Below are 13,905 nucleotides of genomic sequence, written 5' to 3'. Positions count from 1 at the left end.
TTGCCACAGCTTTCTCCTCCTAGAAATGCAGAGAGGAGGGAATTTCAGTCATGGTGAACTGCTGCAGAGAGAAATATTTATTAAAAGTACAAGCTCCGTAGCTGGATGGACTAATGACTTTTTTCTTCCCTATTTTCTCTGGAGACAAAGGTGAGCGAGGAAAAAAAACACTCAGTTTAAATCTCTTGCTGCTCCTCTTCTCCCTCTGCCCCCGAAGATGCTGAAGGGAGTGGAGCATCTCCCGTGTGAGGAAAGGCTGAGGGAGCTGGGGCTCTGGAGCTGGACAAGAGGAGACTGAGGGGGGGACTCATTCATGGGGATCAATATGGAAAGGGGGAGTGTCAGGAGGATGGAGCCAGGCTCTTCTGGTGACAACCAGTGACAGGACAAGGGGCAATGGGTGCAAACTGGAACACAGGAGGTTCCACTTATATTTGAGAAGAAACTTGTTCCTGGTGAGGGTGGCAGAGCCTGGCCCAGGCTGCCCAGGGGGTTGTGGAGTCTCCTTCTGTGCAGACATTCCAACCCACCTGGACACCTTCCTGTGTAACCTCATCTGGGTGTTCCTGCTCCATGGGGGGATTGCACTGGATGAGCTTTCCAGGGCCCTTCAACCCCTGACATTCTGGGATTCTGTGATTCCTGTCAGTGGACAGTGAGGACAAAAAAAGCAGCAGAAATCTTCTCCTGTGTCCTGCTCAGCAACCAGCGTGCAAAACACACTGCAAAACCCTGCGCCACGTCTGTCCCTCCCTCAGACAGGGCATGGCCAGTGATTTCAATGTGACCTGACAGGCTTCTCGTTAACGTGCTTTTGCAAAGAACTTTGCACATGCTATGCAGAGAGGAGTAGAAGTACCTCCAGAAGTAAAATGCCAAAAAAAAAAGATAGAATAGTCTTATAGAATTTATTCTTTTCAGTTGCCATCCCAGTGTGCTGCCACTAATGACTGGGAGTTTAAAAAACTTGTAGAAATGCCCTAAATTGTTCACAGCCCTGTAGTGAGGGTGCAAACAGCAGGTTAAGGAAAATCACAGCTGATATGGAACTGAGTGAAAGCCCCCATCAAAGAGTAAATCCACAGGGCTGTAAAGCAATTAGAATCATTAGTTAATGGCTCTTTCCTAGGGCTACTTGTACCAAAACACTGGGGTTTGTCGGAGTTTTCCTCCAGGTGAGACACATTTGAGAAGCAGCTTCTCTCATGGATAAGTTATTTATGGGGGTGAGGAATCCTCACCCAGCTGTGGGGTGTTTTGTGACCTCCCTCTTCCCAATAACCTTCCCACACCAACAACCCCATGGATATTCGTTAAAATATTGGTCTGGCTAACACCCATTCTTTTTCACATGTGAGCATGGTGTAATTCTGCTGCAGGGCACCTCAAATTCGAGCACTGTGTTAAAAAGAGCCTTTAGCTATTGATCATCACCAAACTCTTTAGCTGTGGTTTTAATTGCTCATTAGGTGAATTCAGCCAAACAAAAGAAAGCCGGAGGGCTGGTTGTGTTTGATCCAAAGGACCGATCCTCACCTCCCGGCAGCACCAACTGGGATTGAACAGAACCATCTCCAGCCCACGGCAGCGTCGCTGGTGGAGCAAACGCCGGCTCCAGCGCTCGCTCTTCCCCCGTCTCCGCTTCCTGGCCAGACCGAGCTCCGTTATGTTATTTCTTCAGCTCCATCTGTCCTGCTTTTATTCTTTATTTTCTGCCGTTTCTACGCTGCCGACTCTTCCGGCGGCTCTGCCGGGGCATCTCGCGGCGTCTCAGAGCAGCCGGCGCTGGCGGTGACTCAAGGTTTGAACACTGCGCTTCGGACCCTTTTCCTCACACCCCGGGGAGCACTGGGGTGTGAGACAGGGACTTTTGGGTGCACCCCCATGGGGTCAGACCCCATCTCCCCAAATTATTGCTTTCCAGGAGCCAAGCACATCCCTGGTGTTGGGGTCAGCTTTTATTTTCTCTATGCGTTTGGCCGGCAGGAGGATTTTGGGGACCTGAGGCTCTTGGTTTGCAGTGAGGTCTGAACCATCCTTTATTTTAATTCTGGTGAAAGCAGACAGCGCTGGGCAAAACTCCCCAGGGAATTCAGAAATTGGGGTGAAAAAGGGCTTGCGCATCAGGGCAGGGGGCGGCGAGCGAGCGAACACGTGTGTGCGTGTCAGGGTTAGAAAACGCTTCTCCGCTGGGCACGCTGTAGGAGAGACAAGAAAAAAAGAGAGGAAAATAAAACCAGTTGCAGCCGCGTTTTCCAAAAAGCCCGAGCGTTCCTGCTCGCCGTCGCTTCCAAGAAACGGAGAAAACCGGGGAGGTAAATTGCAGTGATTCATCGCGGGCAGATCGGAGGCAGGAAATGCGAGTTTGCCGCCTGCTGCCCCGTGCCCACCGTGGGCTCGGGCTCGCCCGGGCCTGGCTGCTGCCCAGGGCCTGATGCCCACCGGCCGAGCATCCTTGTGCCGCAGCCACCGGAGCAGCCTCAACAACCGGCAACGGAAAAACAGCGAGCGGCGAAGGCCGAGAGCCGGAGCGGGGGAATATTTTGCCTGCGTTTCTCTGGAGCCGCTCAAGCGTGAGGTGCCTGTGAGCTGCAGGGGGGGCCCAGGGATGGTTGGTGTTTGGGTGTCACAGCCCCTCCGCATCCTGAATTTTGGGGTCGGCATCTCTCCCTTGGGGACCTCCGGGGGGCTGGGGGGCTCCATTGAGAAATGGAGTGTGGGAAACAGGGGGTGGGGCTTAGGGGCTGCTTGCCTGTGGATTGGCTGGGTGGGATTGGGGAGGAAAGACCCCCCAGATTGTGCCAGAAAGGAGAGGGGCGACCCTGGGCTTGCAAAGGGGATGGGGGCACCGTCGCGCCCCCCACACCCTGGGGACGCACTTGGAGCTGCCGTGTCCCCGCTTTGCAGTGTGTTTGCACCCTGCTGGCTGCGACGCAGCCTCGGTGACGGTGACACAACTTGCGCCAGTCTCAGCTGGGGGGGACAAAACCGCTTTGAGTGGCTGGAGAGGGGCTGGGTGCATCCCTCTGACTGAAAAAGCACCCCCAAACCTGCTGCCCCCATCGCTGGGGCTTTGGGGATCAGCCATGGGGATCTTGGTGCTGTGTGGGTGATGGGAAGTGGGACAGAGCATGTGGGGGGAGGTCAGGGTGGAGGGCACCCCAAAATCTTGCTGGGGGTCAGGACGTGGGGACACTTGGGTTTTGCTGGGGCTGGGATGTGGGGACCGCAGGTGTCACATCTGGGGTGAGGATTTGGGGATGGCCACACTGCTTTTGGGGTCAGAACACAGGGACACTTGGGTTTCATTGGGGCTGGGACACGGGGACCGCAGGTGTTATGTTTGGAGTGGGGGTTTGGGGATAGTTACATTGCTTTTGGGGGTAGGATGTGGGGACCCTTGCCTGTGCTTGGGGACAGGCTGCTGGGACACTTGGATGGAGGTGGGGACCCTTGTGTGGCACTTGGGGACACAGGGGTCCCTTCTGCTGGAGTCGGGATGTGGGGACACTCGTGTCAGGGGGTGGGACATGGGGACCCTTCAGTGATGCTCGGGGTGGGGACATTGCGGTTGAGGCCAGCACTTGGGGACCATTTTATTTGGGTTAGTATAGAGGGACCCCCTGCTTTGGGGTGGCACTTGGGGACACCTGCGCTGCAGTCAGGAATTGGGGAGCACTGTATGGTGACCGCAGCATCTCCCCAGGGCTCAGTGGGCTGGAAACGGGGGACAGTGGGGACAGTTTGTGTCTGTCCCCTCCTTTCTCACAGGGCCCCTGCCCAGGGGCCAGATCTGCACTCCCCACCACCCTGGGTGGCTCCGGATAATTCGGATGCGGTGCCTGAGCCACTTAACCCCGTCCTGCTCTGACCGTCACCCCCAAACTGCGCTGCCATGAAGAAGAAGCCGGCAAACGGGAGGGGACCGGATCCTGCGCCCCCCCCGCAGCGAACCCGCAGCATCACCAAGCTGGCTGAGGTGATTTAACCACAGCGGGGACACGACACCCCAAAATGGGGTTTGGGTACCGGTGCATCCCCGCGACCCCCCAACCCACCATGTCGGGCTGGTCTGGTTGCTCTGGGGGGGCATTTGCAGCATCTCGAGGGGGTTGTTGCTGACACAGGTGGGTTTTTGTGTCCCCCCTAGTACGTGGGCTCCTTCACCGTGGAGGACTTGGACCTGCAGCAGCAAGCGGGGCGGCTGGAGGAGCAGCTGCGGGCACTGAAGGTCAGGCACCCACCGCTGCTCCCCCTTGCTGGGAAACAGGGGGACCCCAAATAATGAGGGGGACCCCTGGGTGGCCCAGCCTGGACCCGACCCAAAATGCTGCACATCTCCCAACCAGGACTGTCCCAGGAGGAGGTCGGTGGTGCTGAGGTTCAGCTTGCAGGGGCTGAAGGTTTACGGCGCTGACGGGGAGGTATGGGCTACTGGGGGGTCCATGGGTTCTGGGGGGGCTGGAAAGGTGCTTTGGGGAGGAGGTTGCACCACCCTGAGCGTTGCTTTTTTGCTTGGGAACCTACTTTGCACTTGCAAACATTTGCAACCTGCCGTGCAAACAGGATGACCCCGGCATCACCTGCACCCCAGGGGGGTCCAGAGCCGCTTGGTCCCAGTGACCCCCCACCCCACCTTGTCCCCGCAGACGCTGCTGATGGCGCACGCTCTGCGCCGGATCCTGTACAGCACGTGGCGACACGCCGACCGCCAGTTCGCCTTCGTGGCCCGCAACCCCCACAGCCCCGCCAGCCCCCTCTTCTGCCACCTCTTCGTGGGGCCCCCAAGCGAGGTGCGTGGCCCAAGCCCCCTTATTCCCCCCCAAACCCTCCGTTATTATTATTTTTAATATTTGCACGCAGCTTCTCTCGCCTCCCGCAGGTGCAGACCCTCCACCTCTTGCTCTGCCGCTCCTTCCAGCTCGGCTACCTCCTGGCGCACCCCGAGGAGCAGGCGGGCGAGGGGGAGCCCGCGGGGGCCGGGGTGCTGCGGGAGCCCCTCAACCCCGAGGAGGTGTCGCGCAACGTCAACGCCCTCGTGTCCTTCCGCCGCCTGCCCGTGCCCGCCGGCCTGGGCTCCCTGGGCGCAGGGGTGGGTGCAGCCGGCCAGGGTGCTGGGTGCCGCGCCACTGGCTGTTGCACGGCGTTTTTGTGCATGGCGTTTTTGCACGGCCTTTTCTTGCACAGCGATTTGCACGGCATGTTGTTGCACAGCAACGTTTTTCCATGGCTTTTGTTGTACGACCTTTTATTTTGCACAATAGTTCTTTGCACAGCGCTATGTCCACAGCACTTTCTGCAGAGCTTCTTGCACGGTGTTTTGCCCGGCAGTCCTTGCAGAGCTTTTTCTTGTGTGACTTTTGCACGGCACGTTATTGCACAGTACGTTTTGTATGGTGTCTCACGGGGCATTTTCTTGTACAGCCTCTTTTGGAGCGGTGTATCTTTGCATAGTGCCAGGGCACTTTTTGCTGAGCAGCTTTTTGCACCGTGGTATTTGCACAGGATTTTTTGCATGGTGTTTTGCAGGACACCCCTTGCATGGCATTTAGCATGGCATTGTTGTTGTATGTTTTTTTTTGCCTGGTGTTCGTTGCATAGTGTTTTGCATGGACTTCTTTGGCATGCCATTTTTTGCAAAGCGTTTTTGCACGGCGCTATTTTGCACGGCACCTTTTGTACAGTGCTTCGCACGGCAATTTTTCACATGGCGTTTTTTTGCGTGACTGTTTTGGCACGGCATTTTTTGCGTGGTGTTCTTTGCGTGTTGTTTCACACAGTGCTTTTTGGCATGGCATCTTTTTGCAAGGTGTTCTGCAGTGCATTTTTGCGTGACAATCTTTTTGCACAACTACTATTGTACAGTGTTGTTTTGCGAGGTGTTTTGCACAGCATTTTTATGAGCAGCGTTTTTTGCTCACCGGTTCTTTGCGTAGTGTTTTGCACAATATTTCACCTGGCGGGCACCCCCGAAACTCCCCTCACTCCTCCATCCTGCAGGAGCGGCGGGCGGAGGCGGAGGGCAGAGCCTGGCGCCCGGGGAACCCCTACTGCTCCCCGGTTCTGGTGCGCAAGAAAGCCATCCGCAGCAAAGTCCTGCGCTCGGGCGCTTACCGGGACTGCGGGGCCGAGAGCCAGCTCCACCAGCCGCCCCGCGACGCCGGTGAGTGCCAGAGGGGAAACTGAGGCACGGGGAGGACACATAACCCTGAGTTTGTGGTTTTTGGGGGGCAAAGTGGGAATTAGAGCCATGAAGATGCTGAAGGGAGTGGAGCATCTCCCGTGTGAGGAAAGGCTGAGGGAGCTGGGGCTCTGGAGCTGGACAAGAAGACACTGAGGGGGGACTCATTCCTGGGGATCAAGATGGAAAGGGGGAGTGTCAGGAGGATGGAGCCAGGCTCTTCTGGTGACAACCAGTGATAGGACAAGGGGCAGTGGGTGCAAACTGGAACACAAGAGGTTCCACTTAAATATGAGAAGGAACTTGTTGGGGGTGAGGGTGGCAGAGCCTGGCCCAGGCTGCCCAGGGGGTTGTGGAGTCTCCTTCTGTGCAGACATTCCAACCCACCTGGACACCTTCCTGTGTAACCTCATCTGGGTGTTCCTGCTCCATGGGGGGATTGCACTGGATGAGCTTTCCAGGGCCCTTCCAACCCCTCATATTCTGGGATTCTGTGATTAATGGGCTCTTGCAGCAGCAGTGGGATGGGAGAGCAAAGGGGCAAGGAGCTTGGCTTTCCTCCCTGAAAACGAGAGTGTCCTCGCCGAGAGCGTCTGGGCCTTCGCCGGCATCGCCAGGTGAGCACACAGGGGGTCCTGACCTGCCGCCATCCCCCCTGCCCTCCCTGCGCCCACCCGCCGCCTCGTCCCCTCCCCAGGGACAGTGGCATCGCGCTGCTGCGGCGGGACGTCCCCGGCGCCTTCCTGCTGCGCCCGGAGCCCGGGCTGCCCAAGCGCTGGTGCCTGTGGGTGCGTGCGCCTTGCGGCGTCGTCCCCTATTGCCTGTTCCGGACCCAGCAGGGCAGGTTCTGCGTGGAGGTGAGGGCCTGCGTGGGGGCAGCACGGGCTGGGGCATTGGGTGCATGAGTGCACGGGTGCGTTTGCTTTGCAAGTTGCAGCGGTGCACGGTTGCACCTGGGTAAGAGCATTTGATGTGGCTGCGCATGGATGCGCTGGTGCATGGATGTACTGGGGGTGCAAGTGCATTGGTGTATCATAGCGCTGCATTTGGTGCATCAGGGTATGGATATGCTAGGGTGTAAGTGCATTTGGTGTGTCCATGCTTGGAATACATCAGTGCATGGATGCACTGGGGTGTAAGTGCATTTGACGCATCGGTGCATGGATACACTGGGATGTAAGTGTATTTGATGGACTGTGTAAGTGCATTTGGTGCAACCAGGCACGGATGCACTGGGGTGTAAGTGGGTTTTGTGCATCGTAGAGCTGCATTTGTGCATTGGTGCACAGATGCACTAAGGTGTAAGTGCGTATGTTGCATCATATAAGTGCATTTGGTGCATCCATGCTTGAAATACGTTGGTGCATTGGTGCGTGAATGCACTGGGATGTAAATGCATTTGATGTGTCTGTGTGTGGATGCAGCGGTGCATGGGTGCACTGGGGTGTGAGTACATTTGGTGCATTGTAGAACTGCATTTGGTGCATTGGTGCACAGACGCACTGTGGTGTATGTGCATTTGGTGCATCATAGAACTGCATTTAGTGCATCAGTGGATTGGGGTGCAAGTGAATTTGTAGCATCTGTGCATGGCTGCACTGGGGTGTATGTGCATTTACTGCAGGGGTGCACAGGTGCATTTGCTTCATGGTTGCATCTGTGCACAGGTGTTTGGGTGCATCGGTGCATGGTTACTCTGGTGTGTAAAAGCATTTGCTTCCTAAGCACATGGGTGCACAGAGGCATTTGCTCCGTGGTCACGTGGGTGCATCTATGTGTGGGTGCACAGGGGGATTGGTGCATGGGCACATTTGATTTGTGGGTGCACTGGTGCACAGGTACCAGTGGGTGTGGGCTGTGGGTGTATCTGTGCTTCGGTGTGCAATTACATTTGATTTGTGGGCACACAGGCACACTGGTGTGGTGGGTGCACTGGTCATGGTTGCATTCAAGTTGTGGGACACAAGTGTGCCTGTGCACGGGTGCTTGGTGTGAGTCTAATTCATGGTTGCATTTGAATTGTGGGTGCACCGGTGCATTAGATTTGCGGGTGTATCTGTGCACAGGGTGCGTCGACACAGGCGCACCACGATGTGGGTGCAACAGGTGTGTGAGTGCACTTGATTCACGTGCGCACCCATGTGTTGGTGCATGCGGTTTGTGGGTGCACCAAGTACACAGGTGGTTCTGTCCATGGGTGCGTTCAATTCCGGAGTGCATGGGGGGCTCACTTCTCCCCTCTCCCGGCACCCTCAGCATTCCAACGCCGAGTTTACCAGCGTGGCCGCCCTCCTGGCTCACTACTCGGGGTCACCCGGGGGCTGCTTCTGCCGCCTGGCCCCCGGCCGCCGCAACCCTGGTTACGAGGAGCGGGACCCCGGCGGGGGGGGCAGCGCCCTTGGGGAGGCCGCCTGGGCCCCCGCTGCCCCTGTCGGGGTGCAGCACGAGCGGGGTTAGGCCCAGCTGCCCCCTGCTTGGGCACAGAACCCCCCAAAATCCCCACTGAGCTTTAAATCGCTGCCATCTGCCTTATTGATTCCCCTCCCGCGGGCTGCACGGCGCGTCTCGGGCAATAAACGGCTCTCGTGCTACCGGAGAGGTCTGATGGCGGCTGTTTGTTCCCACTCCCCCAACACGTGCAAGTATGCACGCTATTGTGCATGCATTTGCACACTTTTGTGCATATGTGTGCCCATGAACTTGCACTCATTCTCTTGCAGGCACACGTGCTTGTGCTCTGGTGTGTGCATAATTGCACCAAGCGCGTGTGCCTGCCCGCAGACGCACACGCTTGTGCAGTTGCACCACACGCTTGTGCAATTGCACCATACGCTTGCACAATTGCAGCACACACTCGCACCTGGACGTGTATACACACAATTGCACAATTGCAGCACACTCCTGCCTGCATGCACACCCATGTGCACACACTTGCACTTGTGCTTGCACATGCATGTGCTTGCACAGTTGCACCATGCACTCCTACCTGCACGCACACCTACACGCATGCACGCACACAATTCCACTGTGCGCTCTCGCCTGCATGCACACCCGCGTGCCCTCCCGTGCTTCACAGTTGCACCACGCACTCGTGCCCGCACCCATGCACGCGTGCGCTTGCACGACTATCTGCTCGTGCGCCCACGTGCCCTAACGCGCTTGCACAATCGCCCCGTGCGGTTGTGCTCGCCCTCGTGCACCTGTGGCGCGCTCCCGCTCTCGCACACCTGCGCGCGCCCGCCGTCACGTGGCGCGAGGGGCGGGGCCTGGCCCGACGCTGCCCCGTCCCCATGGCAACCGCGTGGGGCCGCTGCGCGCGTGCGCGCTGTGCCGTTCGCCGCTTCCCGCAGCCCCCGGGTCCTCCTGACCCCCCTGGGTCCCTCTGACCCTCCCGGGTCCCTCCGACGCCCCCGGCTCGCCTCGGGTGTCCCTCCGCTCCCTCGGGCTTGCCCGGCACCTGCAGGTTTACCTCAGGTTTTCCCTTACCCGGGCTTTTCCCCGCTCCCCAAGTCACCTCAGGCTTTCCCGCCCTCAGGTTCCCCCCACCTGCTCAAGTTCCCCCTCAGACTTGTTCCAACTCTCCCCTTTCCCTTCATCCCTCCCAAGCTTGTTCCTCCTTGTCTCCCCTTCTCCCCCAGCCATTTGCAGCCCATCCATCTCTCCTCACACCGAGTTGCCGGGGGGCTCCTTCCCCTCAGTGTCCCCCACTGGGGGTGCAGTCCCTGCTCCCCACAGACCCCCCAGGTCCCTGCCCATCGAGCCCCACGCCATGGCCTGCGAGGCGGTGAAGGTGATCGTGCGGTGCCGGCCCATGAACGAGCGGGAGAAGGCGCTGGGCTGCAGGGCTGTGGTGAACGTGGAGAGCGCGCGCGGCCGCTGCTCCATCCACAACCCCGCCGGGGAGCCCCCCAAGCTGTTCACCTTCGACGGGGCGTACAGCCAGGAGCACAGCACCGAGCAGATCTACAACGACATCGCCTACCCGCTGGTCGAGGTAGGTTGAGGTCGGATCCTGGGAGTAGTTTCTTCCCAGAAAGGGCTGTTGGGCATTGGGATCCTTTAAAAAGACACGTTGCTTAAAAACACTCCTTATGGGCTGAAGGCTGTGGAGCTGTGCTCCTTCATTGCATGTCACGAAGGATCAGGGGACAAAGGGCTTATTTTGTCCCAAAATTCACAGTCTGAACAATGAGCTGTCCCAAGCTCAGTTTGGTGACTTGGGCTCCCCTTGGAAAAGAGAAACTGGAGCATCCAAACGTGACTCGTGGCATCGTGTGACCAGGGAGAGCCAAGTGCTCCGAGTCCTCAGCTCCAAACACCACAGCACGCCAAGCAAAGCCCTCAAATGGAGCAGAGAAATCCATCACGTAGATGATTTATCTTTAGATTTCTAGATTATCCATCATGTAGATTATTTTTATTTATGTTCTTAGGAAAGAGCTTGAGGTGCTGGAGCAAGTGGAGAGAAGGGAACGGAGCTGGTGAGGGGCTGGAGCACAAGTGTGATGGAGCGGCTGAGGGACCTGGGGGGTTCAGCTGGAGAACAGGAGCTGAGGGGAGACCTTCTGATCTCTGAACTGCCTGAAAGGAGCTTGGAGCCAGGGGGGTCGGGCTCTGCTCCCCAGGAACAAGCGCCAGGAGCAGAGGAAACGGCCTCAAGTTGCGCCAGGGGAGGTTGAGGTTGGATGTGGGAACAATTTCTTCCCCAAAGGGCTGTGGGGCATTGGAACAGGCTGCCCAGGGCAGTGCTGGAGTCACCAGCCCTGGAGGGCTGGACAGACGGACATGAGGTTCTCAGGACATGGGGCAGGGACAGGGGTGGGTTATGGTTGGACTCGATCATCTTGAGGGGCTTTTCCAACCAAAACGATTCTGTTAGTGGTGCCCAGAGGAAGGCTGATGTGGCCAACACACATCTCAGTGTAGGAAACCATTTACCTTGCCAATACCTTGCCCAGGCAGGATCTCTCAGCAAAGCATATTTTATTAACGATTTTGCACGACCAGCTGTTCTACCTAAAGGTCGGCACATGCAATAGGGCTGAAAGACCCTGCTTATATCCCCCTCCAAATCCCAGCGACATATTCTGTCCCCTGTTACCCACTGGTTGGTACTTCAGGGTTTACAGACCGCCCGGCCCTGCCTCAGTTTACCTCTGGCATTCATCTAATTCGAACAGCTCCCTTCCCTCATTGGTTTATATAAAATATGGATTCCAGGCTCTTTGATTACCCTTCCCCCTAGCTTAACTTTTTAAATACAGTGGTCAGTTTGCATTCCGTGATTGGTTCAAAGAGACTTTGTTTTACATTAAGGATTCATAGCCTGATTTCTCTCAGTCCTTCCCCCACGCCAGGTCAGTTGTAAAAACAACATTCTCCCTTCAGCGGCTCCTTACGCTGGGACGTGGGCTTGGGAGTTTTCCATGGGTAGGTGATCCCTCTGTGGAACTGATTTATGGACAGAATCAGCCCCATCCACTGTTTTGAGAGGCTTTGCTGCAACTGAAGGTAAAACAGCGTCCCAGTGACAGGCTGGGAAATTGGGAAGAAAACCAATATTTTAATGTAACAAGGTGGATGGATGATGGCAGAGCGGTGGATGTGGTCTACCTTGACTTCAGTAAAGCCTTTGACACAGTCTCCCACAGCATCCTCACAGCTCAGTTGAGGAGGTGTGGTCTAGACAATAGAGTAGTGAGGTGGGTTGCAAACTGGCTTAAGGAGAGAAGCCAGAGAGCGGTAGTCAATGGTGCAGAGTCTAGTTGGAGGCCAGTATCCAGTGCAGTGCCTCAGGGGTCAGTGCTGGGGCCAATATTATTCAATATATTCATTAACGATTTAGATGAGGGAATAGAGTGACTATCAGCAAGTTTGCTGATGACACCAAGCTGGGAGGAGTGGTGACACTGGAAGCTGTGCTGCCATCAGAGACCTGGACAGGCTGGAGAGCTCGGCGGGGAATAACTTGATGAAATTTAACAAGGGAAAGTGTAGAGTCCTGCATCTGGGCAGGAACAACCCCAGGTTCCAGTATAGGTTGGGAAATTACATATTAGAGAGCAGTGTAGGGGAAAGGGACCTGGGGGTCCTGGGGACAGCAGGGTGACCATGAGCCAGCACTGGGCCCTTGTGGCCAGGAAGCCAATGGCATCCTGGGGTGTATTAGAAGGGGGGTGGCTAGTAGATTGAGAGAGGTTCTCCTTCCCCTCTACTCCGCCCTGGTGAGACCACATGTGGAATATTGTGTCCAGTTCTGGGCCCCTCAGTTCCAGCAGGACAGGGAACTGCTGGAGAGAGTCCAGCACAGGGCAACCAAGATGCTGAAGGGAGTGGAGCATCTCCCGTGTGAGGAAAGGCTGAGGGAGCTGGGGCTCTAGTTTGGAGAAGAGGAGACTAAGGGGGGACCTCATTCATGTTTATAAATATATAAAGGGTGAGTGCCATGAGGATGGAGCCAGGCTCTTCTCGGTGGCAAACAATGATAGGACAAGGGGTAATGGGATCAAGCTGGAACACAAGAGGTTCCGCTTAAATTTGAGAAAAAACTTCTTCTCAGTAAGGGTGACAGAGCACTGAACAGGCTGCCCAGGGGGGTTGTGGAGTCTCCTTCTGTGCAGACATTCCAACCCGCCTGGACACCTTCCTGTGTAACCTCATCTGGGTGTTCCTGCTCCATGGGGGGATTGCACTGGATGAGCTTTTGAGGTTCCTTCCAATCCCAAACATACTGTGATACTGTGATACTGTGATTTTCAGCAGCCAGCACCACACTGTGGGTAGAATTACATGTAATTGTTTTCAGGCCGGGGTTGTCAAACTCATTTTCACCAGGGGTGCATTGGCCTTGCAGTTGCCTTCAAAGGACCAAATGTAACTTTAGGACTATTTATACAGTCCTAAAGTTACATTTGTACGGTCCTAAAGTTATATCCCTTTGAAGGCAACCGCGAGGCCGATGTGGCCCCCCATGAAAATGAGTTTGCCGGCCCTGTTTTAATTGATTTAGGCGGATGTTTGTATGAAAGGTGAACGGCTCTGAGCAGGTGCTGGAGGTGGAAGCTGGGCAGAAGTTGCAGTGGGAAGGGATGCGAGGAGAAAAGGGACAAACAAGACTCCCGAGGGCTTTAGGGATGTTTTTTCAAGCAAGAAACTTTTAAGGAAGATGAGGAACCTCAGCCCGTTTCAAATAGCAAAATGAGAGGGGATATGTTTGTTGCCCGTTAACACGTCAGCGTGGTAAACGGGGTGAGAAGGGAACCAGTTCAGCAAAAAACCCAACCCAGAAGACCCAATATTGTTAGAAAAAGAAACAGGGATAAAATGGCCAGTGATAACTATAAGATGGATGTTCCTGACTGTGGGAACAACTGGGGTCTGAAACAATAGATTATTAGATTAATAAGTTATTTTTTATCACTTTATTTAAACCTTAAGAAAACCAATTATCTTCTGTTCCTACTGTACTTTCCTGAAATAGGAACAAGCAAAAGTGAGGGCTCTTTTCAGCCAGCTTTCCAAGAGAAAACTATTCTAAGCTACAGACCCTCCTTTTGGCCACCCTACCATCAATTAGCATTCGAGTCATTATTATACTCTGGTGTATGAAGATCAAGCTGTGTTTGATGTTTACTTCCAGCTCTTCCTTTAAAGCACCTTTCACGAGGTGAGGTTGAATCTGGACGATGTATTTCCAATTATACAAAGGATAATGGTGATTTTAT

General features: G+C 55.6%; 1 protein-coding gene across 1 annotated transcript in view; it reads left to right on the top strand.

Annotated features, from left to right (window-relative positions):
- Window positions 1–26: 26 nt before the first annotated feature.
- Window positions 27–13,905, top strand: part of KIF17 (kinesin family member 17) — a 30,157-nt gene continuing 16,278 nt past the window's right edge. The window contains exons 1-12 of the mRNA XM_065038218.1: window positions 27–150; window positions 1,470–2,578; window positions 3,772–3,979; window positions 4,151–4,231; window positions 4,350–4,424; window positions 4,650–4,793; window positions 4,883–5,092; window positions 6,001–6,163; window positions 6,696–6,798; window positions 6,879–7,038; window positions 8,438–8,633; window positions 9,556–10,175. Of these exons, the coding sequence (XP_064894290.1) occupies window positions 3,896–3,979; window positions 4,151–4,231; window positions 4,350–4,424; window positions 4,650–4,793; window positions 4,883–5,092; window positions 6,001–6,163; window positions 6,696–6,798; window positions 6,879–7,038; window positions 8,438–8,633; window positions 9,556–10,175 (1,836 nt within the window). The 5' untranslated portion in view covers window positions 27–150; window positions 1,470–2,578; window positions 3,772–3,895. The remainder of the gene's footprint in view (window positions 151–1,469; window positions 2,579–3,771; window positions 3,980–4,150; window positions 4,232–4,349; window positions 4,425–4,649; window positions 4,794–4,882; window positions 5,093–6,000; window positions 6,164–6,695; window positions 6,799–6,878; window positions 7,039–8,437; window positions 8,634–9,555; window positions 10,176–13,905) is intronic.

Source organism: Columba livia, chromosome 21 (genome assembly GCF_036013475.1).
Source record: "Columba livia isolate bColLiv1 breed racing homer chromosome 21, bColLiv1.pat.W.v2, whole genome shotgun sequence".
NCBI classification, from domain to species: domain Eukaryota; kingdom Metazoa; phylum Chordata; class Aves; order Columbiformes; family Columbidae; genus Columba; species Columba livia.
The sequence above is the reverse complement of the archived record's forward strand: the minus strand, read 5'-3'. Positions and strand labels throughout refer to the sequence as shown.